Source organism: Selaginella moellendorffii, unplaced genomic scaffold, assembly GCF_000143415.4.
Source record: "Selaginella moellendorffii unplaced genomic scaffold, v1.0 SELMOscaffold_8, whole genome shotgun sequence".
NCBI lineage: Eukaryota > Viridiplantae > Streptophyta > Lycopodiopsida > Selaginellales > Selaginellaceae > Selaginella > Selaginella moellendorffii.
The window spans coordinates 2,506,852-2,532,377 of NW_003314269.1; the positions used below are offsets into that span (position 1 = coordinate 2,506,852).

Here is a 25,526-nt window from a genome sequence, read left to right on the forward strand (position 1 = left end):
TCCAAAGAAGCTTAGAAAACACAAAGCTTTCTTCTGGAAGGATGGTGCTGGTGGTCCTCATCTCTGCTTGACAAACAGTTCCAACTTGTTTTGAGAAACCCAAAGTAGAAAAAACTATGGATCTGGCCCAGAGCTTTGCTGGGTGTCCAAGCAACAACAGAGATGCCGTCTTCGAGTAATGCACTACTACTATACTACATTGGGAACTGGACACTGCGAGAATAAAAGAACAGCACCACATTCTTTTCGTTTTTATTGCCTTTGGTATTAGAAGATACTTTCCTCCCTGGTGTCACTCTTTCCACTTTTTTCTTTCTCCGCGATTTGTACATTCTAAACATGTTATGAGCGATCCTCTCTCTCAAGTTTCGTGTAAGATCTATAGCTGATCTATAGCTGAAGAAAGTTTCTTAGATATGGAACCTGCGTAGATTGATGGATGGAGCTCGAGGTTCTCGTCACGAGGAAGGATAAGCGCAGGAGAGAGTGGAAGGATTCCACAGCGCGGGCAGCAAGAAATGCCTGGCATTGCTGCCCCGCGCGTTGTAGCTGGCCCCGGTGCCTGCATCGCTCAGGAGCTGGCCGGGGTAGCCGGAATATGCCCCCTGCCCGAAGATTCCCGGGCAGGCGGTGACGGCCTCGAGGGGCGCGGTTGACGGGCCCTGGAAGTAGCCCGTCCCAAACGGGTTGGAGGTGGCACCCGCGACCATGGCCGCGATGTTGATCACCATGCCGTCCACCCCGACTCCATTGGGCGCCACCAGAGCCTTCGTGTCGGGTCCTCCAAAATCCTTGGGATTGGCATACGGCCACGCGCATTTGCCCGGGCAGCGCGAGGACGAGTCGCCAATCCACGCGTAGGCGATGCTCTTGCCGCTGGCGGCCTTGAGAACTCGATGCGATGCGCACGACTGGACGCAGAATCCCTCCACGTCGATGCCCGCCGCGGTGAGGACGAGGTAGAGCGCCTTTGGATCGGTCGGGAAGGCCGCGGATTCCAGCGACTTGGAGAGGAGTGACTCGAGATCGGCGGGCTTGAGGCTCCGGCCCAGCGATGCGGCCGCGTCGTCGGTGTGTCCCGCGTAGCGCAGCGATGGGAAGATCGAGGCGCCGGAGGCGTCCTTGTAGCCGGAGGTGATCTTCCACCAGCTGCTCACGGTGGTGGCGGGGTCCTGGAAGGAGGCGAAGAAGTCGGCGATGGCGGACTTGTGCGAGTCCTGGAAGTCGCCATACCAGATTGCGTAGACGTTGAGCGATCCAGCGCCGGAGAGGAGCTCGCCGTTGTGGTAGTCGAGCACCAGCGGCGGATCCTTGACGAGCGCGCTCAGGTGGCGGCGATTGGCGATGCCGCGAGAGGCCGCGCAGGGATTGACGAGAATCGCGAACGCGGAGAAACAGAGCAGTAGCGAGATCAAGAGCATTGGGCGATCGAGCAATCGCAGGGCAGCCATGCTAGAGGAATGCTAGAGGAATTTCTTTCCCTCCTCGATCTTCTCCTGGTGGAGTGGTCTGATTGATCGGAAGGATGGAGAAATCTCGAGAAACCTCTGGGGTTTTAGAAGAGGAGAGGGAAAGTGAGGAAGAAGAGGAAGGTGGTGTTTATATACTTGTGACATGGATGATGACTGACTGGCGGTGAGCTGGCCGGGCCGGGCTGGCAGCATTGACGGGCGGGACGGGCGGGCTGACGGGCGCGCGAACGGACGGGCGCGGGAGGAGAAGCCAAACCGGACGGACGGACAGGATTGAGTGGAGCAAAGCGTGCCACGGCTGCTCCTCGGGCCACGCGTCAGGCGATAGCGCCGCCGGATGAAGGAAGGTGGTGGGAAGGAAAAGTATGGAGCTTGATGAGAAAATATTTATTAGTAGTGGGGCTCTCGCTTAACGCTAGCTGTGTTGATAGCTATTAGCTGCGACATTGATTGGGATTTGATTGATGTACAGGGTATGATCGTCGTCGGCCAGGGAGGAACACCAAGAACAAAACGCTCGAAACTTCAACGTCCAAATTCTCGAGGAAATATATTAATCGTATTGGTGAATGATGGCGATGGTTAATCCATTCTTCCTCTCTCGTAGAACGAATGAATGATTGTTTACTAGAGACAATACAATGGTAGGATGGCGAACAAGTTTGCGAAGAACAGCAAGCAAACAAACCGGTAAAAGTCCCAATTTTGTAGGCGTGATTTCTGACACTAAAATCGTCTGCCTGTGTGACACGCTTTTTATTCCTCGCTTCGAATCATGCACAGTACACAAACAGCGGGCGGAGCTACCGTGCAAGCGCAGAAGCTTTTCTCTCGCTCGTCCCACGCCCGCAAAAAGAACTTATTACGTGATCGAAGTGGTTTCCTCCACAGTCGTTAGTATACACTCGAAAAAGTGAAGAAAACCAAAACAGAGAGAACCTGGCTTTCGTCGGTTGTTCGTCGTGGAAAAGAAGAGAAGTTCCCCCTCCAGTCCATTCCCTGGCAACTTTGTTTGGTGGCTGCTGCTACGAGATTTCTTGCTGCTCGGGCTAGCAATTGAGGCCGCATTGTTGCAAGTTGGGACCTCGAACCTTGGGCAGGAAAGGATCGATCCGGACCCAGAGGAGCGAGAAGATGGAGGCGAGCAGGATGGACCAAACGATGACGATGGTCGGGGTGCGGTTCTGGCGTCCCATGAGACCCTTGAGGAACGGGTATAGATGTACGATGACCCAGAAGGCGAAGAAGATCTTGCCGAAGAGCGGACCCCATGACTGGTAGCCGTTGTTGATTGCGTCCGACAAGCCCGCCACCACGCCAACCATGTTGATCACGAGCAGCGTCGTCGGGGGGATGAGAAGAGTCGTCCACTTGAAGGTGTAGAGCTCGGCAAAGTCTTCGTCCTCTGCGGCTTTGGTCGTGACCGTAAAGTTGGTGTCTATGCCCGCCAAAACCTTGAGCAGCCCCTGGAAGACGGCGAACAAGTGGGACGAGACGCCTCCAATAACCCAGAACTGTTCGTTTCGCCACCACTCGTCAATGCCGACCCCACTCCACCGAATCTCCAGGATACCAGTCGCGAAGATGGAGACAAAGAGAGAGATGAACCAAAGGCTGGCAAAGTTGCTTATCTGCACGTAAAAGCCAAGCACTTGAGACACATGAGAAAGGAGTGAAAGAGACGAATCTTACCGTCGGAATGATGAACTTGTTTGTGAGCAAGCAAATCGCCGGTAGAGTGCAATATGCCACCAAAGGTATGGACGTAAGGGGGTAGACTATTGTATTGATGTATGCCACCCGTTGTAGAAGTTTCAAGCCTCCACCATAGCCGTACCAGATAGGACAATGCCGACTGAGCATAATCTCCACTGACCCGAGAGCCCACCGCAGGACCTGGTGCAGCCGGTCGGACAGGTTGATTGGAGCAGATCCTTTAAAAGCTGGTCGAGCTGGCATGCAATAGATCGATTTCCAACCGCGAGCGTGCATTTTGAAGCCTGTTAGAATATCCTCCGTAACAGATCCATATATCCAGCCAATCTGAAAGGCAAAAAGGAAATCAGGGCTGTAGAGCCATTTAAAACACGAGAAACTCACCTCTTTCCCCCAGTCAGTTTTATCTTCGTATCCGCAGCTGATAACATGTATGGCCTCTTTTAAAAGTGAAGCTGGTGTTGCACTTTCAGGAACTCCTCCATTTTCCAGAAACGTTGAGGCGACAAATACTGGAGACTGGCCGAATCTTTTTTCAAAGTTCTTTTGAGACATCAACGATGATTTTTCATGGTTGTCATAACCTGTGACCACATGTTAACAGCGAAGTAGATAAATAAAATCAAATGCATACCTTCCAAGCCTTCCTCTATTCCCTCGAGACTGAATATCGGTATACTTGATTCGCTTCTGTTGGTTTTCTTGTCTGATTGTTTCGTTTTAGAGCCCTTTGATTTTTTGCGGGGACCACAACAGCCTCCTTTACCCTTTGCGTTCTGCTTGGGCGGCGGATCGTATCCATAAAGTGCTTGCCTCCTGAACATGCATCCCGTACCGACGTATACAGGCCCTTGAACTCCATCCAGACCTCTCAAGTTGATCTGCAATCGCATGAATAATCTTAGAAAACAAAAAGAGATGAACATTAACTACTGCTTACGTCGAAAAACACAGTATTGTGATTGGCGTATCGATCGTTCTTGTCAATGCCGTCGAACCTTTGAGGAAACTGAACGTAACAAACTCGTTTTCCTACAGTAGGATCCATCATGAAGCACATTCCTTCCCGCAATGCCTTGCTGTTGTTGATATAATGATCACAGTCAAGGTTCAGAAGGTAGGGAGCGTTTGTGAGGACAGCGGATACACGAACCTACACCAAGCCGGGTCAAAATTATCAATAAACACAACGAACAGACATACCAAAGAGTTCATAGCACCCGCTTTTTTGTGATGCTGAAACCCGGGCCTCTTTTCACGAGAAACATAGACGAGACGAGGCAATTCATTGCCTTCTGTGTCGTGGCCTCCACTATGCCCCAAGAAAACCTGCCATTTCGATATCAGTTTTAATCCTTTAATTCACAAGCTATACCTGTATCATTCCAGGGTGATCACGAATATTGTTTCCTGGCCAAGGCGTTCCGTCTTGCATTGTCCACCCCTCTTCTGGTATCTTCTGTGCTTTGGCCACCAAGGCATTCATCCGCACCTTGAATTCTTCGTATTCTCTCTGGTAGACCATATCGTGAGTTATTCCAAAAAAAATATGCGCTGGTAGATTACCTTCATAGCTCTCCGCTCTTTCACGAATGAAGGCTGAACTTTGTCCTTGAGGTAGTCAATTTTTTGAGCAAAGTACATCTCTGGTGCACGAGGCTCGATACTGAATTTCTTGCAAAACGGTACCCACTTTCGTGCAAATTCCGAAGTTTCAGATAATGCTTCGAAGGTGAGCATGGCAGCACCATCGTCAGAGACGAAGCAGGAGACTTTGTCCACGGGATAGTCAACGGCGAGTATGGACAAAACAGTGTTCGCTGTAACAATTGGTGGTTCTTTCATGGGATCCACTGTACTGACAAAAATGTCCACGGCACAAAGTTGAGACACCTCGCCTTCTCTATCATATCTGTAAGAAAAGAAAGATGACATCACAAGCATAAAAAAACAGTACCAGCGCAAGTCTGGTATATAGTTTTACCGCAGCGCAAGCCTATCAAGGTATGTCTCTCGATTGATAGGCAACCACTTGGGAAACTGGTCGAGAATCCATGAGATGGCAAACCAGACCTCGCAAATAATGGAGGTAAGCCATAGGCCATACGCATTCTTTACGGGGTTCAAGATTCGATAACGTAGAAAAAATGCCAGAACCACAAGACGGACAACAATAATCATCCGGTAAGGATTGATCTTACTGGAAGCAATCGGAATTTTTCTCGAGAGAGGCTGCCTGGACTCGTCCATTCTGCATGTAAGTACACGAGCACGTCAAAGAAACGCATCTAGGAAAGAAGCTCTTACATTGGCAGCTCTCCTTCATCTCCTCCTTTGCCATCATTGTAATGATGGTTTCCATCCGTTGTTGTTATGGACATCCTATCTTGCTTCAACTTCCAGCCTTCTAGCCTCTCTTTCCAGGCCACACTTCCATAACCGTAAGCTGAAGGGTCCTTCGTAGGGTCCATGGATCTTACTTGAACTAAAAAGCCATGACTTCAGACCAATCACGTAAAACACAAATATATATCCATACCATCGAGATCTGAGACCGGATGAATTCGTTTGCCCCCGGGCCCAACGCTAGGAACGACCAATGCATGGTGATCCGGAGGAATTTCGGTTGGATCGACGCCCTGCACGAGTGATTTAAGTAAAAAGAAATCGACAGTAACAAACACTTTTACCACTTGTCCATTTGTAAGGAGAGGGATTCCAGGCTGAATTGGCATGTCCGCTTCTTCACCATCTCCTCTCCCATACGTCATATGCGCGTGGAGCATAGCCTCGGCAAGATGCTGCTGGTCCATCTTATCATCCGACTCGTGAACGCTGAATTCATTGTCAAGATCATCTACGTCCTCCTCCTCATCATCGCCCTCGACCCGAGCGCTTCCTGAAGAGCAAATGGTCAAGGAAAGGAAAGACGCAGAGAGACAAGGAGAGCTTTACACACCTTTGAGTCGCTTATATCTCGTCTTGCACTGCGGGCAAGACTTGTTTCCATCCTTGCGCTCGTATTCGTAGCAGGGGCGGCAGACAGGGAATCCACATTCGTTACATGCGACGAATGTCTCGCCATCGACCGTCAATCCCACATCGTCGCCACAGATTTGGCAGGTCTCGCTCTTGCAATGGCTCAGGGGCTTCACCTGGGAACGAAGAAACAATGCGAGTCCATCAAAGATCCACCCAAATCGGAGATAGCGTAAGCATTTCGGAAAGAGAGAAAGATCATTACTCCGTCTCCGCGAATGACAACGAGCTCGTTGCGCTTGTGAGATCCCGCGACCAGCCCGGCGTTGGCCTCCATCGCTTCTTGGACCGCCGCCTAGACCGCGAGGGGGAAATCCATTGCCGCGCCGCTTCTGCAAGAAAGAAAGAAGACGCCGCGGGGCACTGGAATGAGAATTTCGCCCGATAATCAAAGATCCGCCATGGCTGACCTGCCGATCCTCGAGCAATCGCCTGAATTCGCCGAAAAGATTGTTAGATCGATGACGCCGCTGGGCGGGAGCTCGGGCGCCAGGGAAGAACAAACCCTTGCCGCATTCCCTCGCCCCTCACGCATTCACTCAAATGGAAGTCCTACCCCTGGGAAAACTCTCAAAGCCGGGGATATTCTCGCCTAGACACGGTGATGAGAACCGCGCGTCGCGGGGTTTTCTCTGCGCGTCGACGTCTACGTGCTATCAACCGCGTCGGCAAGGCGGGCCCACGCCAGAGGTGTTAAAGCCGCATGGTTCGGGACTAAATCGTGCGCTTTTGTCCCTTTTAACCGCCGTTATTTACCATCGGATGGTCCATCCGACGGGCCCGAGCACGGGCTCCGACACTGCCATGGTGAAACTTTAAATGCGAGGCAGATATCTCATTAAAGACCAAAACCATGTACCATATAGTTTATAGTCTATTGCGAGACAATATACAACGATATGGTTGGTCATATAAATCGATCAAAGTTTGTTACTCAGGAAGCTTTGCTTGTTTTTTATGTTGCGAGACGAGCAAGGCTCTTCATTCCGGTGCTGTGATATATATCGTTTGGTGGCCGATTGAACGTCTCACCACACGGCTCATAAAATCGCCCTCTTACACATCCAACCGATTCGTTCTTTCGTTGGTTCCACTTGGAAGCTACGAAATCTCCTGTAAAGTTGTTAGATTCGTGTCTTTGTATGGAAGCAGCTGGGCTGGGTCCACTTACACTTGATCACTGTTGCTGCTTAGAGTGTTTTCAAGGATAATCTTTTCTCTCGAGCGGCATCGTGTTTGATTGATCTGGAGCTTTTCCTGTCCACGACCGACTTGTTAAATGGCCGAGCCTGAGAGAGATACGCTGGAAGTTTGAAGATAATCACGCAACTCTCTGTCGTGGGCCGCTGCCAATTATTCGCTGTTGACATCCTGTTTTGCAGTGGCATTTGTAAAAGCTGGGATGAACGAGTACCTTAAGAGCGTTGTTTAGTGCAAGTCAAACGTCGTGACACTCTTCTGGCTGGCAACACATGTGAAAGTCTTCCTTTGCACGAACTGCTAGTGTGCTTTGGATCCACAAAACACGAACACGTCCTGTGGATGACCCGTTCAATCAACTCTAGAAGAAGAAGCTGCGGAAATCATCCCTGTAGCAACAAAAGCTTCGTCGTCAGGACGCGAGAAAAAAAAAAAGAAACGCCAAAGAAAGAAAATCCACAAGCAGTGATACCAAACGCACTCACTTGTAGTGGCTGACATAGGATCCAGCAAAATCAACACCACCTTTTCCTCCATTTTTCGTCGATTCCTGTTCCCGGTCTGCTGCTGGAAACTTGGTCCAGATCTCCGTGCTCCATATGTATGTACTGTGCCAGATTTTCATCCTCCCACTTGCTGGCGTGACTTCATCTCGGAGAAGAGCCTCGATGCTTCGTTGAGCTTGCTTGCTCGCTCGTAAATCCGGATCATTGTAAGGTAGAGCTCGTCCCCGTCGAGGCCTTCGAGTTTTAACGCCGCAAACATGTCCTCGGCCTCCCGAATCTTCCGAGCGTCACCGTACAGTTTGAGCATCTGGAAGTGGACTTCCTTTTCCAGCGTGCACCCCCGCTCGCGCATGTCCAGGTAGAGCTTCTCAGCGTCCTCGAGTTGACGGAGCTGGCCATAAGCTGCTAGCAGCACCACAGTCGTCTCCGAGTCGGGCAAGAAACCGCTCTCTCGCATGTTTTCGAAAACGTCGATTGCGTTCTTGCTCCTCTTGTTCCTCATGAAGAGCTGAATCATGGACTTGTATGTAACCGACTCTTTGATCTCTCCAGCCTCGTGTGATCGCCAGTAAAGCTTCGCTGCCTCCTCCAGTTTTTCTGCCTTGGCTAGGATGCTGATTGCTGTATCCCTTGGAACGATGTCCGGTTGCTTAAGTTCTTCGAGCAAACGCTTCGCATGAGCCACCAAGCCGGCCCTCTCGTACACCACGATCATTGACTGGTATAAAATCTCGTCCATCTCGAATCCCTTCTCCCTCAGCGTCTTGAAGAGGAATGCTGCTCTATCGTATTTTCCAGTCTTCCCGTATATGGATATCAAAGTCGAGTAAGTCACCGCATTTGGCTCTATCCCTCGCTGCTGCATCTTCCGGACGAGCCTCATGGCTTTCTCGTGTTGAAGCGTCAGTCCATGCAGGAAGAGTATCGTGTTGTAGGTGATGACATTCGGCTCCACACCTCCCTTGTTTTGCATGTAATAGAAAACGTTGAAAGCCTCCGACAGCAACTCGGCCTCTTTGTAAACTTTGATCATGGTGTTGTACGTGACGACGTTTTGTTGAATCCCCAGTGTCTTGCTCATGCTCCAGAAAAGCTCTTCCGCGTCTCTGACCATCTCCAGCTTCCCGTACACATCGATCATCATGTTGCAAGTCGTGACATCAAGTTGAATCCCCTTCGTCTTCATCTCGAGAAAAACTTGTTTGGCTTCCAGATATTTCTGGGACTCCGCGTAAGCGTTGATGAGAATAGTGTAGCTCACAGTATCCGGCATAAGCCCCGCCTCCTTCATCTCCGCTAGAAGACCCTGCGCTTCCTTGTAGAATTTTGCCTTCCCGTAGAGATTTATCATGGAGTTGTAGATCACCTTGTCAGGAGCGATCCCGGAAGCCTTGAGTTTCGAGAAGAGTGATGTTGCTTTAGAGTAGTCCTTGACTTTACCAGCGAGCTCGATCAATGTGCTGAAGATAACAAGGTCCGGTTTGATTCCTCCTGCTTCCATCTCTTGCAGCCATCCCATTGCATCTTCCAGCCGGTTCGCTCGTCCATACCCGCTGATAAGCGTCGAGAAAGTGAACTTATCCGGCACCAAGTCTTTCTCGACCATCTCAAGCACAAGGCCCTCGGCGAGCTCCCACTGTCTCGCTCGAAGAACGTTCTTGAGAACAACGTTGTAAGCAAAGATGGATGGAGCGTAGCCACCTTTCTCGATCATCCAGTCGTGTAGAGCCAGTGATCGCTGCCAGTCGTCTTGCATGTTTAGAATCGTCACCATGAGCTTCGGAGAGATCTTTCCTTTCCATGGCAGCATCGCGGCTTCAAGCTCCTCCATAGTAGCCGTGCCTCGAAGAGCTTTCATCACATCGTCAATGTTGATGAGACGATCTCCTTGAGGCAACTGGGAAGAACTGGAGCTCTGCGAAGATTTCGACCACTTCCATATGATGGACTGTGCTTGGTTCCATTTATCACTCGGAGAACTTGAGCGATTGCCTCTGCCAGACCATCGACTAGAAGGAGCACCCGACGGAGCATGGATTGACAAAGAAGAATTCGTTCCTTGCGCCTTTTCTAGCCTCGAAGAAAGAATAGCTCGAAAAGAATCGCCACTAACTTCTCTAGTGCTTTCCTCCAGCCTCTTAAGTTCCTCAAGCTCTGAGGTCGACAGCAGAAAACTATCGCCTCTCCCACCGCCGCCACTGTGCCTTAAATCAAATCCATCATCCACCCTATCGAAGCCCTCGGCATCGAAATCGGAGTCTACATTCTCTAGCTTACCTCCGCCGATTGGCGCGGATGAGCAAGGGCAGAGCACCGGAGGCGCAAGCAGCGCGATGCTGGTGGACAGCCGATCATATTTCCAGCGCCGCTCGCCGCCGCGATTTCCACGAGACCTAGGAAGCCCAAGGAAAGCAATGGAGTCACAGCAAGACGCCATTCCCCATCGTAATGGATAAACCCTAAACCCCACGATAAGTTTATTATATCTAAAGTATTTATAATCGAATGCTTGGAGCAAAAACGTGATCGAGTCTATCGCGTTTCCAACCTGATAAGCGTCGAGAAAGCTTAACGTTGATGAGACGATCAACTTGGGAAGATTTGGAGCTTTGCAAAGATTTCGACCACTTCCATATGATATCACTTAAAGAACTCTTTGCCAGACTATCGACTCCCGAGCATGGATTGAAAAAGATTTCTAACCTTGACAAAGAATACCTTGAAAAGCACTTTTTTCCCTTAAGTCCTCATATCTCTGCCGATGAGCAAGGGGTGAGCACTAGGTGGACATTTCCACCAGCACCGCTCACGGTGTTTTTTTTTTTTTTTTTTTTTTTCTCCCATCGAAATCTTTCTCTTATTAATTTACAAAAGAAAAAGGAATAAGAAGCAAACTAAGTGTTCTGGTGGACAGAACACTTAATTCACAGGACAGGACAGGACAACTGCACTCAGCTGCCATGATTTCCAAGGAATACTAATTAATTAATATATATTTATGTAATAAATAAAACACTAAGAAATTCAGAGTTAAGTATTTAGACCATTTAGCTAATAATTTTAATTAGAGAAAAGAAAATAATGGGGCTATCATTAAAATAGGTTTAAAAGCATAAAGAATTATAAAAAATAAAAAGTGTATTGCTTTAGTGTTTCTCTTTGTTTTTATCTCATGTTGATTCTGTTGCTGAGAAGCAAAATTGTCTGAGTGCCATGTGGATAGCAAGCTCAATAGCTTTGCAATGACTAAGAATTAGCATTTTTTAACCTTAAATTTAACCATCATAGAATTTTGCTCCATATTAAAGGTGAATCTTGGGAAATATCTACTTTGTATGAGATTGTACTCTTCATCACAAATCCTGAAAAATTTGGCTACTGTGACTATATTCTCAAAAATGGTTATAAGGATTACTTGGAGTTGTATCAATACTTTCTAATATCACTTGGTTTGCTTTTGTGTTATATATTCATTTGTGTTAGGGAAAATTTATAAATCCATCTTTCTTGAGGACAAGAAAGGTTTGGTCTGCAGGGTTATATTGAATTTTATGCTTTAAGATTTATTTTGACATTTATTTATTGAAAAGTAAAAATATGTGTAATGTTTGAAGGAGATTATAGTTAATTTTCTCAAAATAATTTTATTATTTTACAATACTTTATATTCTGGAAGTTTGATTGGAGGAGATAATGGAGAGTCTATATAAAATAGTATAGTCTAGGGGAGATGATGGGTGTGAAATAGCAAAATGGTTATAAAGTAATAAAGGAGTGTTGCTTTGGGTTCTCTTTGTTTCTCTCTCCTGTCACCAATCCTCATCAGGATCCATCAAGTTGCAAAATGCCTAAGACCATAACCACACCTCTAAATTTGTTAACAAATTTTCTTTCAACATCTTCATCAAGCTGTTTGTGGTTGCTAACCTAGACGTAGATATTGGTTGTGCTAGTTCTTTGTCATCGAATGCCTCTCTTTATGGCTCACGCTACAAACGTATCTCCCATCGAAGTTGGATTCACCCCTGCCTCTACAAGAGAGTGTGAGAAGCTATCGAACTCAATCTGATAAGCTTGTTCTGGCTTGTCAAGAATCTCAAACAGTGAACTGAAGAACGACTCAACTTTCAGCTTAACACCCTTGTCTTTTACCTCTAAACCAACAAAGTATTTAACACTTTCTGGTACACATCTGGTTCTGCCGCCACACTTGGATTTTCCTTAACCATTTCACGAAAATGCCTCTCGTTGGGTGACAGACAAAGAACATTCTGAAACACACAAATCTCACGTTTGTAGCCCAAACCCTTCATTGTGTCCATGGCTTCCAAAAGCTTGAATGAGAGCCCTCTCAAACGGATGAGCAAGTACTCTGGTGAAAGTCTCTTGATCATAGCAAATCTAGAGCGCAAAGCCAGCATCAATAAACCTTCGAACCATGCTGTTATTGCGCCTTTTCCCAATAAGCTTGTGGAAAACTGACACCTTTGTCAGTAGTAACGTCTTGTTATCAAGCAGCTCATCTGAAAAGAGTTCTTGACATTCTTAACCAAGCGCATGACCGTCTGAAAACACCCCAGGGAATGTCTAGGTGTTTGTTCTAAGGTAAACCCGCTGCCCACAGTGAGGACACGGAATGCTCAAGGTGGCTTGACGACGCTCTCTTGCTTCCCTCCGTACTCAAAGCCGCTCGTTCACACGATCTAGACTGCTTCGCCAAGGAACTCTTCGTCGAAGCATCCTTTATTCTTCTTCTTCACTTCCTTACATACGATAATCGACTGTTTTTTCCCTTGTGGACTTCCCTTCAAAATACTGATGTGGCTGCAAATAGAATATTCCCTCAGTTCTACATCACCCCCCACCTATTGAGCTCCGTCCCGGAGCACACAGCTCCACGGCAGCTTCATCTCGCTCATGGTACTTGCGCAGGCAAGCCCCATTAACACGAGTTGGTAACAAGTTCCTACTAAGATCTTCAAGCTGGACCGAGCCATTGGTAAAAACTTCAACGATGCGATATGGGCCAAGCCAGCGAATACGGAGTTTCCCATGCTATCATATAGCAGAACCTGATCACCAGCAGAAAAATTTTTAGCACGCAAATGACGATCGTACCAGACTTTGCGGTGCTTCTGAAGTGCTTCGCGAGCTTGGAAGGCGAGAAGTCGACGCTCGTCGAGTTGGAGAAGTGTGTCCAGTCGAGCTTGAAGAGTGTTGTCCCAGTCCAAGTTGTGCTCGACAGCCATACGGAGAGATGGAATCTCAAGCTCAAGTGGTAGGATGGCTTCTTGTCCATGAACGAGCTGGAACAGTGAAGCTTTGGTGGTGACCTTGTAAGCAACGCGGTACGCCCAGAGAGCATCCAACAAGCGTTGATCCCAATCTGTGCGAGAAGCACTGGCAAGCTTCGTGATAATGTCGCACAGTATCTTATTTGTGCGCTCCACCTGTCCGTTAGCACGAGGGTGATAGGGAGTGGACTTACGATGAGCAATGCCATACTTCTCCACCAAGGTTGCAATCACTTGATTGATAAAGTGAGTACCTCTATCACTCACCAGCTCCGAAGGGCAGCCAAATCTCGTGATGATGTTCTTGTAAAGAAAAGTCGCAACCTTGGCAGCTGTGTCTTCCCGGGCAGTGCACCAGTGAAAACACCCAGGGAATGTCTAGGTGTTTGTTCTAAGGTAAACCCGCTGCCCACAGTGAGGACACGGAATGCTCATGGTGGCTTGACGACGCTCTCTTGCTTCCCTCCGTACTCGAAGCCGCTCGTACACACGATCTAGAGCACTGCTTCGCCAAGGAACTCTTCGTCGAGGCATCTTTTATTCTTCTTCTTCACTCCTTACATACGATGATCGACTATTTTTTCCCCTCCCCACGTGGCGGCAAATGGAATATTCTCTCAGTTCTACACCGTCAACACCCGCAAGATCCATCTTTCCAAACCCGAAGTTATTACTCCAATTTGCTTTTGAGCACTCAAGCTGCATCACCTAGCACAGATCCAGCGTACGCAATCTCAGGCACCACTCTTACAGCTTCCAGAAGCTCCAGCTCGTCCGCCTTCCTCTTCTCTGCTGTCGCTGTCCCCTAGCCCTGCTAAATGCCCCCATCCATTGATAAACCTTTAGCACATGCTCCCATTGCAAGGAGTGCTTTCCGCATCTCCTTACATTGTTCTAGTTCATGAACAAGAAACTCAAATCCCGGTCAAAAACTGAGAATATCGAAAACAAAATAGTAGACGAAGACTTTGTTGCTCGGGGACCAACGCACAATCAAAATTATGGGACAGAATGGCTAGAGTTTGATAATCTCATGCTTTGCACCTGCGGAAAGGGGTGGAATTCCAGCTTATCCGAATGAGTGGAAGTGTCGAGGAACAGAAAAGAGAATGCAAGTAGTTTAGTCCGACAGTCATACCCAAAGAAGTGCTAGCATGATATTCTCTCCAAATAAACAGGAAGATAAAAATTATAGAGACACTAAATTCAGACAAATGAGACAGACCACTGAATGCTCAAACGAACCATTCTTGACGAAGTACTACCTCTCTCTACTGCCAAGAAGTGAACCCATTGCACTCAACCATCATATTCAACACTACACAGTGCACTCAAGGCTTCTTTTGCCTACACAGAGTCCCAGACACAAGATATCAACTGGGACCCAAGAAACACTCAATCCTGGCCATAAGAAGCAACAATGGTCAAGACTACGTTGCTCAATTCACTTACACATATTCTAGATATATTTCATCTGCCAGACATGAATCTCCACAAATACTGCTTCAGCTCCTACATAAATAACCAGTTCGGATGCCCTGCGTGTGCTTATAAACAGCCTGTAATGCAATGTAAATCAAGTACTAAAGATTGCAAGCCCCACCAAAAATGCACGCACCAGCTCACTTTTTTTTTCTAAGAAATAGAAAACTGCGTTACCCAGTCATCGCAGGAGACGAAGAAGTGATCGGAGCCACGGGTCAGGTTCCAAAACGGGTTCTTGCTGGCGATGAGATTGACGTAGTCCATGAAAGTGATGAGTGGAAGCATGCTGTGCGAGCCTGGAGCAACGCTATATGGAATGTGGGCCTCTTCGGACCGTTTTGGTTCATCTCGTGAATGAACCGCCCCTCGGAGGAGTAAATCCCCGTCAAAGGTTCCTTGTGGACGAGCCGAGGATCCCCTTCCTCGTATACGTACACTTTGTTACACTGACACCAGAGAGGAAACTCGTAGGACCATTAGAGAATAAAACAATGGCACGGGCGAGAGCGAGCGGAACAAACTCTACGTACAGGCACGAAAAGAAGAAAGAATGAACATACTTCTGGAATGCGCGGTCGATCGCTGTGCCTTAAATCGAATCCATCCTCCACCATATCGAAGCCCTCGGCCGAAATCGGAGTCTAAATTCTCTAGCCTTGCCGATGGATGGGCGCAAGCAGCGTGATGCTGGTGGACAGCCCACCATATTTCCACCATTTCCTAGGAAGCCCAACGAACATTCATAAACCCCAGGATCAACTAGAAAATAAACATCTTAAAAAATATATTAACATTATTGAACGAATTTACGGGAGATAATAGTCCAGCAAATAACTAGCTTCGGTAGTCATACCATATCCATCGAGTTTTCCAGCCATTTCGCGACATGTATCTTCATCAGGATTCATCAAGTTGCGAAATGCCACATAGCAGAGCCACACCGAATCTGCACCAAAGCTTGTTCGTAGCATCTCCTTCAGGAGTAGAGGGAATGGCTGGCAACTGTTTGTGGTTGCCAACTTAAAAAGTACTCTAGCATTCTCCTGCTTAGTCGCAGTAGTGTCCCACTTAGAATAAGAGCGTGCTCGAAAACACTCTGCTAGTTCTTTATCATCCAATTTGAGAAGGTCTCTCTTTATGGCATCTGCTAAAAACGTATCATCCAGATCCTTTTTCACCATTCCAAGCATGGACATAAGGCTTGAAGTTGGATTCACTTGCACCCCTGCCTCTACAGCCCCTTTCAAAATAGATACAACGATAGGGCAACTTAAGGGGTTACTATTCAACCCAACCCGATAAGCTTGTGCTGGATTGTCAGCAATCTCAAGCAGTAGACGGAGACCCCTGTCCACATCACTTTCAGGTATTCCTTGGAAGAACGATTCAATTCTCAGCTTGACACCCTTGGCTTTTGCCTCTAAACCAACAAAGTGCTTAAACTCCATGTTCCCCATGATGTCAAACATTATATGGTACACATCCGGTATTGCAGCCACATTTGGATGTTCCTTAACCATTTCACGAAAGAGCCTCTCGTCAGGCGACAAAAGAAGAAGAACATTTTCAAACACACAAATCTCGCGTTTGTAGCCCAAACCCTTCATTGTGTCCATGGCTTCCAAAAGCTTGCCCTTAGGAGGGGGAGGCCTCTCAAAAGGATATGCAAGTACTCTGGTGAAAGTCTCCTGATCACACGCCTGGTCAAGTGAGTTCAGAGCATCGTTTGCAAACTTGGCATCAAGAAACCTTCGGACCACAGTGTTACTGCGCCTTTTCCCAATGAGCATGTGGAAAACTGATACCTTTATCAGTGGTGCCTTGTCAATAATCAAATCAATCAGCTCATCTGAAAAGAGTTCTGGGCATTCCTGGTGAAGGTGGCCAAGCCCAACGCAGAGATGATCCAACCCCACGTTTTCGACCACCACCCACAAGACTTGCTCACCACGCATCTTGCCAAACCCTAAGCTTACAAATATAGATTATATTTGTTTATATCTTAACTTGCTCATACCATGAAATGAATTTTATTCGTGAAAAAAGTATGCACACAAGGTAGATTCTCTTCCAAAACCATTGTTCTATCACCTCAAACCATGGACGTCTCATGACCGATAATCGCATCCATCTGCTGCAGCCTCCTCGTCCAAACCGAGTGCAAGATCATATGAAACATATCAAACCTCTCCGCGCTGTCGTGCCACAAGAAATGCTTCCTCACCTTCTTGAGCCGGCTCTGCATCTTTCGGTACCGATCCTCGGACACCGCCAGTAGCAGTTCCTTGAGCCGGGGAACGTCCTTCTCGCTCACCGTGAGCGAGAAGGATCCCCAGTTGAGAACGTCGCTGAATGGCAGCACGAAGTTGTCGGCGATCAGCACCGGCACGCAGTCGTAGTATATCGACTCCACGATCCTGGGGCTGTTCACCTCGAATCCCATGGCGCAGATGCAAAACTTGCTGCTCTTCATGTGCTGGACGTAGCTCGTCCGCCGCGCCACGTCGGGTGGGAGCACCTCGTAGATTCTCATGTCGGGGTCTCCTCGGTCTTTCCAGTGCTTGATCAGTGCCGGCCGGACTCTCCCGTGCATCTGACCCGCGAAGAAGGCCAGGATGGGCCGTTTGCTCGGCCCCGGGCCCCCGAGCTTGGTCGGAAGCTTTACCGCATGGAGATACGTCTCGGGCAGCGACGCGTCCTTGTCCGGCACGAACTCCTCCGTGAGGTCCGAGTTGCACACCACTTTGACGGAGTTTTTGCGGAGCTCCGGGTGGTCTCGGGCTGTTGCGGGGCCCTGAAAGGAGCACAGGTCAGAAATAGTACGAAGACTTTAATCAGACAAGTGTTCGGCACAATCAAAAAGCACAGAAATTATGTGACACTTCCACTCATTCGGGTAAGCTGGAATTCCACCACACTTTCCGCGGGCGCAAAGCATGAAATTTTCATGTAGCACAGGAAAGTTCCCGTGGAAAGGAGAACAAACCGTGTTGGGTACAAACTTTAGCCCAGGAACAAAAAAGAGAATGCAAGTAGTTTAATCCGACAATCATACCCAAAGAAGTGCTAGCATGATATTCTCCACATGAACAGGAAAAAAAAAATCATGGAGGAGAGACTTTATGCTCAAACAAATGAAAGACAGACAGACCACTAAATGCAAAAACGAACCATTCTCATTAAGTGCTAGCTAGACGATAAGACTGCAAGCCCCACCAAAGATGCACCATCTCAGTTTTTTTCCTAAGAAATAGAAAACTGCGTACCCAGTCATGGCAGGAGGCGAAGAAGTGATCGGAGCCACGGGTCAGGTTCCAAAACGGGTGCTTGCTGGCGATGAGATTGACGTAGTCCTTGATGAAAGTGGCGAGCGGCAGCATGCTGTGCGAGCCTGGAACGTAGAGGTCGAGAACCATGTGAGCAACGCTATACGGAAGAAAAAACATGTGGGCCTCTTGCGGATCGTGCGTGACAAAGCGGCTGTTTTGGTTCATCTCGTGAATGAATCGCCCCTCGGAGGAGTAAATCCCCGTCAAAGGTCCCTTGTGGACGAGCCGAGGCTCCCCTTCCTTGTATACGTACACTTTGAACAATCTCTCCATGAGTTCGTAGCTCCTGCGATTGAAACAGACGAACCAAGTCAGTCGCTGCCACGAATTCGCAAAGAAGTAAGGAAAACTCATTAAGCAAGAGCTTAAACAGCGAAGAAGTTACACTGGAAACTCGTACGAGCATTAAGAGAATAAAACAATGGCACGAGCGAGCGAACGGGACAGGGCAAGCATAACAGCTCAACAAACTCTACGTACTGGAAGAGAAAAAAACTCCAGGAAAACCAAAAACCACAAAGAAAGCATTCCAGGCAACTTGCGGAGACAATGTATCATCCATGCAAACTGTGGTGGAACGAACTGGCCAACTTACAAACTAACTCAAACTCTGGTTCTTCCAGTGACTGTCAGTGTCACTCTCGAAAACAGGCACGAAAAAATTTGCACGAAGAAGGAGAAAGAATGAACGTACTTGTGGAATTTGTAGGCATTGAGGTAGATGGATCGGGTGGCTTGTGGATCCAGCTGCGTGTTCCGTGGCCCTGCGACCTTGATCTCTTGCTTCGCGCGACGAAGATCCTCTTCCAGAATCACACGCCATTGCGGTATCTACATGACCGAAACCAAAGAGTTAAATTCGGGACTGAGAAGCGAACCACGAGACGCAATGTGATTCGACCCCAAGAGATCCAATTCGAGATCCAGCCAGAGATTAGTAATTACTCGGACCTCGACAAAATCGAAAACTTCGAAAGGAAAAAATCCAACGAGTTTGGAGCATGAATCCATGCAGCGGAAGAACGCACACGAAGGAAGAAGAAAAAAAGAGGAAATCCACCGACCTCGCGTTTCCTGACGACTTTGCGATCCAAATTGGCAAGAGCGGAAGCATTGAAATCCGATCTTTCCTGTGTCAAATTCTTCTCCGGAAGAGAAATTTCTTGCGTCGGCGAGGGAGCAATCGATGGAGGAAGAAGAGGAAGCTCGTCGCCGCCGCCTTGTCCTAGTTCTTGCGAAGGAACCGGCGGTGGGCTGCCAGGAAGTAATTGTGGCGGTGGAATCGAGCTGGAAGTGGCCTGGGAGACGAGCTCGATGGCGGGCTTGGATCGCGTCGAATCGTTGCCGGAAATGGCCGACGCGGCCTCGTGCCTCGTTCTTCCGGGGCTGTGAAAAGAAAACCAAGAAGAAGAGGAGGAGGAATCGCTTGGCTCCTGGAAGCTCTGGTAGACGAAGACAATGCAGGCGAGGAGCGCGATCGCCGCGAGCGATGCCCTCCGGAGCTGGATCTTTTGCCGCTGCTTGTCCCAAAAATCCATAATCTGGTGCTACCTCGCGGCGAGGCGGCCAAGAAACCGGATTTCTTGGATCGATTGAGCGATCGGCGAGCTGCGCATGGCGATCGCGAGAGGCGAAAGAGGAGGAAGGCGAAGAAGAAGCGTCGGCAAAAAATTGGAGCCCTAATTCCCTCTCCTCTGCTTCGAATCCATCACATTGATTTAAAAGATGCTCGTTTTTTCCATCTTTGGTATGATCGCCGGACGTGGTTTTACTCCAGTCATGATGAACAGGGTCGCCATAGCCAGGCATATTCCCCCGCAACGTGGCGAGATATTCCACCGCGCTTGGTGATAAGTTATAATCTGGAAACTGCTTCGTGGCAGTTTTGTGAGATTTTCCTCGCGCATTGTCTCGATTGTTCTTCCCGCTCTTCCGGAATTTGGGAGAGAGCCGTGAAACGAACAAATATGTCAAAGTCTCGAAGAGATGCTTGACACGCTCGCTGCCAATCGCAAAAATCTACGTGTGCTTGGATTTAATCAAGGCGACACGCCCGTGCTTGTCTCAAAAGAGCCAAAGGACTTATATTTTTCTGCCCATCAGCCTCAACATTGACAGACGTCGAAAGCCATACATTTCATCGAGATAAAATCTTATCATGAATCACATTATACGCTAGACCCCATGCAAACATCTGTGAGAACCCTTACCATCCTTATGTTCGTTCCACCAGCCCGCGGGTATCTTTGACTTTGGCAACTCGGCAGCGAAAATCACGATCCATCTCGTTGACTTTGCGGACCCCCGCTCCAATTAGTCGCATAACTGCGCCCCCAAATCACTCGTTAATCTGTGCGTCGTCCAGAGATGGCTGACAAGCATGTTGCACATTTCACAAGTTTGCTGATCATGACTTTGGTACTCGCAATCTCATCGCTTGATCTTCCTCCCATATCAGTAAGTTTTCTATATCACTTATCTCATATGATTTTTAACAACCAAAACTTTCAAGCTTCTCGACTGCTGCTGCGGGCTTCCAAAGAACTTTGTGTTCTACAGCCACATTATCAGGAGCCCAGCCAACTCGAGCCAGATCCAGAGCGAGCGGGCGATTCTGGGAAGCACAAGCTTGAATCCGAACTTTACCGCCGGATATGGAGCTGTGTTTAACAATCGCCTCACTCTCACTCCATCTTACGAGTCCCAAGAGATTGGGAGGGTCAAAGGGACGTTCTTCGTGCCGGTGGCTGGGAGCTTGGTCACTTACAACAGCGCGGTTGTCTTCTCCACACCGTTTTACAATGGTTCTTACGTTTCCGCGGATGGTCTGTTCGATTTCTCGCTGATTGCCAATGATCTCCCAGTTTTTGGGGGAACTGGGGACTTGTACTTCTCAAAGGGTCGCCAGGTTGCCACCCAGGTTCTTGCGTACGCCGGTGGAGCAAACATGGTGCTCAAGCACGAACTCTTCCTCAAGGTTAGCAAACTCGATTCCTGCTCCCTTGGCCTCCACCTCTAAATCCCATCACAATCTTAAGTTTAATGACCGAAAGTCTTTCACGCAAAGCATGGAATCCAATCTTAAAGCCTGATCTGTAGTGGCTGCCTTGATACCAGCATACATAATATACCATACGTAGACACATTGAAAGAGTATAATAAAAGTAATTAAATAAAGAGATAATGAGTTCCTTTAAGGTTTAGGGTTTAGGAGTTTTGACAATATTCTAGAATATACGTTTTAGAATATACCTGAATATGTTCAAAATCTTTGAGGCACAGGTTTAGGGTTTGGGCGATGGCGAACAGGTCGATCGCCAGGATGGGGCTCGACGAGGCCGTGGTTCGTCTCTTCGCAGCTCGCAAGATCCACAATGCCAAGGTAATATCCGGATTGCGAGCGTTCTTGGGCCGAAGATCGCCTGCATTGTGGGCAGGATGCGCTGGGATTGACAGAAATGGAGCTCATGGAACTCCTCGACATGCCGATGGATTCTTTCGAGGCCGCGCTCGCGCGCATCAACAAGAGCGTTTGTCCGCCATTCAAGACGGTGTGATTGCGCTTCTTCGACATTTTTTTCTCGCCTTGTTTGATTTGTTTTTCTTTCGCCGTTAGGTGCTCTCTATCGTGCAAATGCGATCTAAGAACGAGGTTGCTATGGGTCACCTCTCGACTACTTTGAAGCTCCTCGACGACGCCCTGTGTGGTGGGATTCCATTCGGTGTTATCACTGAGCTTGTTGGACCCCCAGGCATTGGGAAGACACAGGTCCTTTATAAATTGTTTTTCCTGGCAATGACAATGGTTCGTTTCTTTCTTTCTTTTTTTTTTTTTTGCCAGCTCTGTCTCACTCTGTCGATCCAGACGGTCATTCCGACGAGCTTTGGTGGCCTTGGGGGCAGTGTTGTTTACATTGACACTGAGCGAAAGTTTTCCACCACAAGGTAATGTGAAAGGAAAATACAAAATGTACAAAGCTTGAAGTGCTCGATGCGTGTGAAGGATGATGCAAATAGGCTCCCACAAATATCCCGGGATTTTTTGTAACGAGGCCAGTGTCCGAGAAGTGAGCTTTCATTTTCTAATCGCTCGAATGACTCATTGTCTTTTTTCAACGTAGATTGCGCAGCGCATGATGATATTGACGCCTACTTCTGCTCCGGAGCTCGTAGAAAGGTGCAAGGTACCATCAAGACGGATATCTATTTTCTTTAACATGCGTCTTCTCGAGCTTTCAGCCTACAGAAACTGCAATCTATAATACCTGAAGATAATGTCAAGCTCTTGGTGATCGATAGCATTGCAACTTTACTGGAAGGGTAGGCTTCACCTTGAAATGGGCATATGACCTGAGGCACCCCTTGCAGAGACAACGAGGACGAGATTTTCGAAAGGCAGGAGTTGCTTGGAAAGCAAGCATCGTTGTTAAAGTAAGTCTCAAGTGACATCAAACTGATAGATCGTGCATATTTCCAGGTACCTCGCCGAATCATGGAGACTTCCAGTCGTTGTGACAAATCACGTGAGGGCCTCGGGCACATACGAAGGTGTGGATTCTATCTCCTAACTATTGTGTGTTTACGATGTATTGTTGTAGGATATGGTGATGGTGAGTCAGAGCTTTGGGTCGCTCTGGGTACAGCTTGGGCGCATGCTGTTAATATCAGACTTGTTCTAGAAGTTCGTGAAGGTGAGCTTTCTGTTGCTTTCTTTCTTAAATTGTTTTTCAACCATTTGCAGGTCGTCGGTGTATCCGTATAGCGAAGTGTCCTGTGTCTCCTGCCATTGCTATGCCGTTTCTGGTAACGAGCTACGGCATGGAAATCGATGGAAATGAGTTTTGGCAAGTAAGCGAGCAAGATGTCATGGCTGTCTACAGAAACTGTAAGTGAAACTGTATGTTTTGACTTTCTGGCTTATTTGTCCTGTAATCAGATGACGGTGATGATGACGAGGAGATAATTCGTTTCAACTGGTAGAAGCTTCTCCATCTAAGTCTTTTGCCCCTGACTAATTGAATGGTGTGTTTTCTCTGTGCAGATGACTAGTTTGCCTCCCGGGTGATGTGGCTTATACTGTGAATATTCGAACTGGGGATGTAGCTCAGTTGGTAGAGTGATCGCTTCGCATGCGATAGGTAAGGGGATCGATGCCCCTCATCTCCATTTTCTGCTTTTTCCCCGTGCTTCTATCACTTCTGCGGCAACTGATTACTCTGGTCGCTTTTTCTAGTGGATCACATGATGCGTCTCGGACATGACTCTCAAGGCTTTATATATGAAGCAAAGGGTGAGAATTTTCAAGCAGCCATTTTCACTTGCGGCGATGACAACCTTTCTCGCGCAGGTCCTGGTCGTCGTTGTGAATAGCGTTTTGATCTATGCTCAGCAGTCTAGCATTTATCCATCCGCTTTACTTCACTCCTCTGGGAGTAATTTTGTCGCAACACTGACTTTCAAGGTTGGCAGGAGCAACCAGTTCCAGTCTAGAGACTTCACTCTGGACACAAGTGCTCAGCTTCCTGTATCCAAGTGCGCGTCGACCAGCGAAACCTTCAACATCTCATTTACCGGCCTTTCAGGCGGCTCGATTCCTACAAGCCTGGAGCTTCCTGTCCGAATCTCATGCAGAAGCCAGAAGAACGCACCCAGCATTTTGGCACTGGGTTCCAGTACGTCCAGCTTTCCCTTCCAGGCTACTAGCGCCGCAAAGCTTCCTCTCACGTTTGCCTATTGCCTGGGAGCAATGCAAGACGGTGGTCGAGGCCAGCTTTCGTTCGGAAGACGGAGCTACTTCCTGTTTAACAACTCGGACGTTCTACAGTCCCGACCTGTTTCCTTCATCCGGACTCCGCTTTTCGTCACCAACAATCCTCGTTCCGGCTCGACAACGTATTTGCTCCGGTTGCAAAGAGTCCAGTTTGGCTCCGTGCCCGTCAAGGCACAGGAGTTTATCCAGATTGGAACTACGGCTCGGTTCACAAGCCTTCCAAATGCAGCATACGATCTCGTCCGGCAGCAAGTTGTCCGAGAAGCAGCGCGAAAGAAGATCAGGAGGGAACCGGCGACTTTCAAGCCGCTGTCACTTTGCTACCGCATGAGCCCAACGCAGCTCGGCTCGTTCCCCAGCGTTGTCATGGACTTTGGAAAGAACGCCTTGTGGACGATCACGCCGGGAAACTACATGATTCCAACAGGCAAGAACACCGGCGTGGTGTGCTTCGGCTTTCTCAAGACTGGGGCCGCTCAGGCGGTCATAGGAACGCTCCAGCAAGAGAACTACTACGTCGAGTACAATGAGAAGCGAAAAATGTTTGGATTCACCGAGCCTCTCATCGTCAAGCATGGGCTCGGGTGTGCACAAACTTCCGGAAGCTAAACGAGCTCTCCGGACAATAGTAAGGTCCACACTTCTCTCTTTTTCTCTATGCTAATATGTGAGATAAACTTTGAACAGGAGCACTGCGTTGAGCCCCTTTAGAGCCTGCGTCTCGATGGTAGCGTAGCCTCGCACCGATCTAAAATCTCCGGTTCCTCCCGTCACAGCGAACTCTCTCACGGTCAGTGCAAGCATGTCGAGGCCGTGGAAGCTGATGGTCCCTTTATACTCTGGAGTGTCCAGGACAGCGGCGAAACTGAAGAGCAAGTTAATGCCGGTGAGCGAGCACACCATATAAGTTCCCTGGCCCCGTCCCAAAACTTTGGAGCTGGAAGAGGGTCCTTGCGTGATGAGATCGTCTATTATCATCACCAGGCCAAACGAATCGTTCCTGGAAGGGGGCTTGGCCACCATGACGGCGGTGGGATGCTTGGCCGTGACAATGTCGTGCATGTAGAACTGGAGGAAGGTTACCTTACCTTGCTTCTTCGTGGTAGATCCATTGGCAGTGGCAACCAGAAAGAAGAGGACGCAAAGCGATAGAACAAGCGAGAGATATCTCATTGGAAGAGGGGCTACAAATGTATGGGCTGTGTGAGAAAGAAGAGAGGGTTTATAATGTTTGGAAAAACCATTATGGTCGTCGTTGCAAAAGTGCTGGCCACAATGACATGGACCCTTGAACTAAAAGCTAAGATTCCTCTAGAAATCGAAGAATATCTTAAATTCGTTGTTTACAAATAAAAGGTGGTACCTTTAATTTAGTACGATGTTAAGCACATGGTTATGTTAACAAAGGTCGTTAGGTAGACTGTTGCTCAATCGAGCAATAGTTAGCGTCGCAGCCACAACCATAGACAATGGACAAGTATCCATATATCGATCAAGACACAAGGAATTAAAGTTAAGGTTTGCAAGAGACACGGTCAAATACAACGCTGCCTTGGTTTAAACACACACCGCTGGTCAAATAAACGTGCGGCAGGAGATGTTTATCCTCTGACACGTGGCAGCACCGCGTTCTGGTTTTTCACGAGCGCGGATTCACTCGTGGTTAAAAGTGATAGGTAAGAGAAGATTCACATAACTTACATGCCGTGTTGGGA

At 48.2% G+C, this 25,526-nt stretch overlaps 8 protein-coding genes and 1 non-coding gene across 13 annotated transcripts; 4 read left to right on the plus strand and 5 right to left on the minus strand.

Annotated features, from left to right (window-relative positions):
• Positions 1-220: 220 nt before the first annotated feature.
• Positions 221-1,554, minus strand: LOC9632290 (protein EXORDIUM-like 2). Its single transcript, XM_002967376.2, has one exon. The coding sequence runs from the start codon at positions 1,449-1,451 to the stop codon at positions 459-461; it is 993 nt and encodes a 330-aa protein (XP_002967422.1). The 5' UTR covers positions 1,452-1,554; the 3' UTR covers positions 221-458.
• Positions 1,555-2,521: 967 nt separating this feature from the next.
• LOC9632291 (probable cellulose synthase A catalytic subunit 5 [UDP-forming]) lies at positions 2,522-6,828 on the minus strand. Its single transcript, XM_024671716.1, has 15 exons — positions 6,638-6,828; positions 6,433-6,559; positions 6,148-6,343; positions 5,879-6,087; positions 5,728-5,827; positions 5,496-5,673; positions 5,173-5,439; positions 4,755-5,100; positions 4,564-4,701; positions 4,392-4,517; positions 4,129-4,341; positions 3,823-4,069; positions 3,573-3,772; positions 3,165-3,515; positions 2,522-3,103 (listed from the first exon to the last, which is right to left on the minus strand). Exons 2-15 carry the CDS (start codon positions 6,502-6,504, stop codon positions 2,522-2,524), a joined length of 3,225 nt encoding a protein of 1,074 aa, XP_024527484.1. The 5' UTR covers positions 6,505-6,559; positions 6,638-6,828.
• Positions 6,829-7,038: 210 nt separating this feature from the next.
• Positions 7,039-10,386, minus strand: LOC9632292 (pentatricopeptide repeat-containing protein At5g39980, chloroplastic). Of its 2 annotated transcripts, none has more exons than XM_024671626.1 (3): positions 7,913-10,386; positions 7,399-7,816; positions 7,039-7,328 (listed from the first exon to the last, which is right to left on the minus strand). In XM_024671626.1, the coding sequence occupies exon 1, from the start codon at positions 10,368-10,370 to the stop codon at positions 8,049-8,051; it is 2,322 nt and encodes a 773-aa protein (XP_024527394.1). In that variant the 5' UTR covers positions 10,371-10,386; the 3' UTR covers positions 7,039-7,328; positions 7,399-7,816; positions 7,913-8,048. The 2 variants fall into 2 exon arrangements, with proteins under 2 accessions (XP_024527394.1, XP_002967424.2); XM_002967378.2 differs by having other exon boundaries at positions 7,039-7,340.
• A 6,340-nt stretch (positions 10,387-16,726) lies between these two features.
• On the minus strand, positions 16,727-19,797 carry LOC9632293 (probable glycosyltransferase At5g03795). The gene is made up of 4 exons (XM_002967379.2): positions 19,106-19,797; positions 18,736-18,872; positions 17,979-18,327; positions 16,727-17,506 (listed from the first exon to the last, which is right to left on the minus strand). The coding sequence occupies exons 1-4, from the start codon at positions 19,577-19,579 to the stop codon at positions 16,805-16,807; spliced, it is 1,662 nt and encodes a 553-aa protein (XP_002967425.2). The 5' UTR covers positions 19,580-19,797; the 3' UTR covers positions 16,727-16,804.
• A 585-nt stretch (positions 19,798-20,382) lies between these two features.
• LOC9632294 (dirigent protein 13) lies at positions 20,383-21,107 on the plus strand. The gene is made up of 2 exons (XM_002967013.2): positions 20,383-20,498; positions 20,554-21,107. The coding sequence occupies exons 1-2, from the start codon at positions 20,409-20,411 to the stop codon at positions 21,058-21,060; spliced, it is 597 nt and encodes a 198-aa protein (XP_002967059.1). The 5' UTR covers positions 20,383-20,408; the 3' UTR covers positions 21,061-21,107.
• A 232-nt stretch (positions 21,108-21,339) lies between these two features.
• LOC112345273 (DNA repair protein RAD51 homolog 2-like) lies at positions 21,340-23,167 on the plus strand. 2 transcript variants are annotated; one of them, XM_024671627.1, is made up of 13 exons: positions 21,340-21,423; positions 21,479-21,592; positions 21,658-21,810; positions 21,883-21,986; positions 22,045-22,108; positions 22,163-22,218; positions 22,281-22,361; positions 22,410-22,472; positions 22,519-22,589; positions 22,640-22,732; positions 22,783-22,926; positions 22,978-23,017; positions 23,083-23,167. In XM_024671627.1, coding segments are annotated over exons 1-13 (1,068 nt in total). In that variant the 3' UTR covers positions 23,084-23,167. The 2 variants fall into 2 exon arrangements, with proteins under 2 accessions (XP_024527395.1, XP_024527396.1); XM_024671628.1 differs by having other exon boundaries at positions 22,804-22,926.
• Positions 23,099-24,613, plus strand: LOC112345274. 3 transcript variants are annotated; one of them, XM_024671632.1, is made up of 4 exons: positions 23,099-23,179; positions 23,275-23,331; positions 23,389-24,439; positions 24,499-24,613. In XM_024671632.1, the coding sequence occupies exons 2-3, from the start codon at positions 23,299-23,301 to the stop codon at positions 24,418-24,420; spliced, it is 1,065 nt and encodes a 354-aa protein (XP_024527400.1). In that variant the 5' UTR covers positions 23,099-23,179; positions 23,275-23,298; the 3' UTR covers positions 24,421-24,439; positions 24,499-24,613. The 3 variants fall into 3 exon arrangements, with proteins under 3 accessions (XP_024527400.1, XP_024527399.1, XP_024527397.1); XM_024671631.1 differs by having other exon boundaries at positions 23,389-24,444; positions 24,499-24,608; XM_024671629.1 differs by lacking the exon at positions 24,499-24,613 and having other exon boundaries at positions 23,102-23,179; positions 23,389-24,495.
• TRNAA-CGC lies at positions 23,135-23,207 on the plus strand. Its single transcript has one exon. It is a non-coding gene; the product is annotated as a tRNA-Ala (tRNA).
• On the minus strand, positions 24,344-25,146 carry LOC9635736 (dirigent protein 1). Its single transcript, XM_002967380.2, has one exon. It carries the CDS (start codon positions 24,982-24,984, stop codon positions 24,472-24,474), a length of 513 nt encoding a protein of 170 aa, XP_002967426.1. The 5' UTR covers positions 24,985-25,146; the 3' UTR covers positions 24,344-24,471.
• Positions 25,147-25,526: the final 380 nt, after the last annotated feature.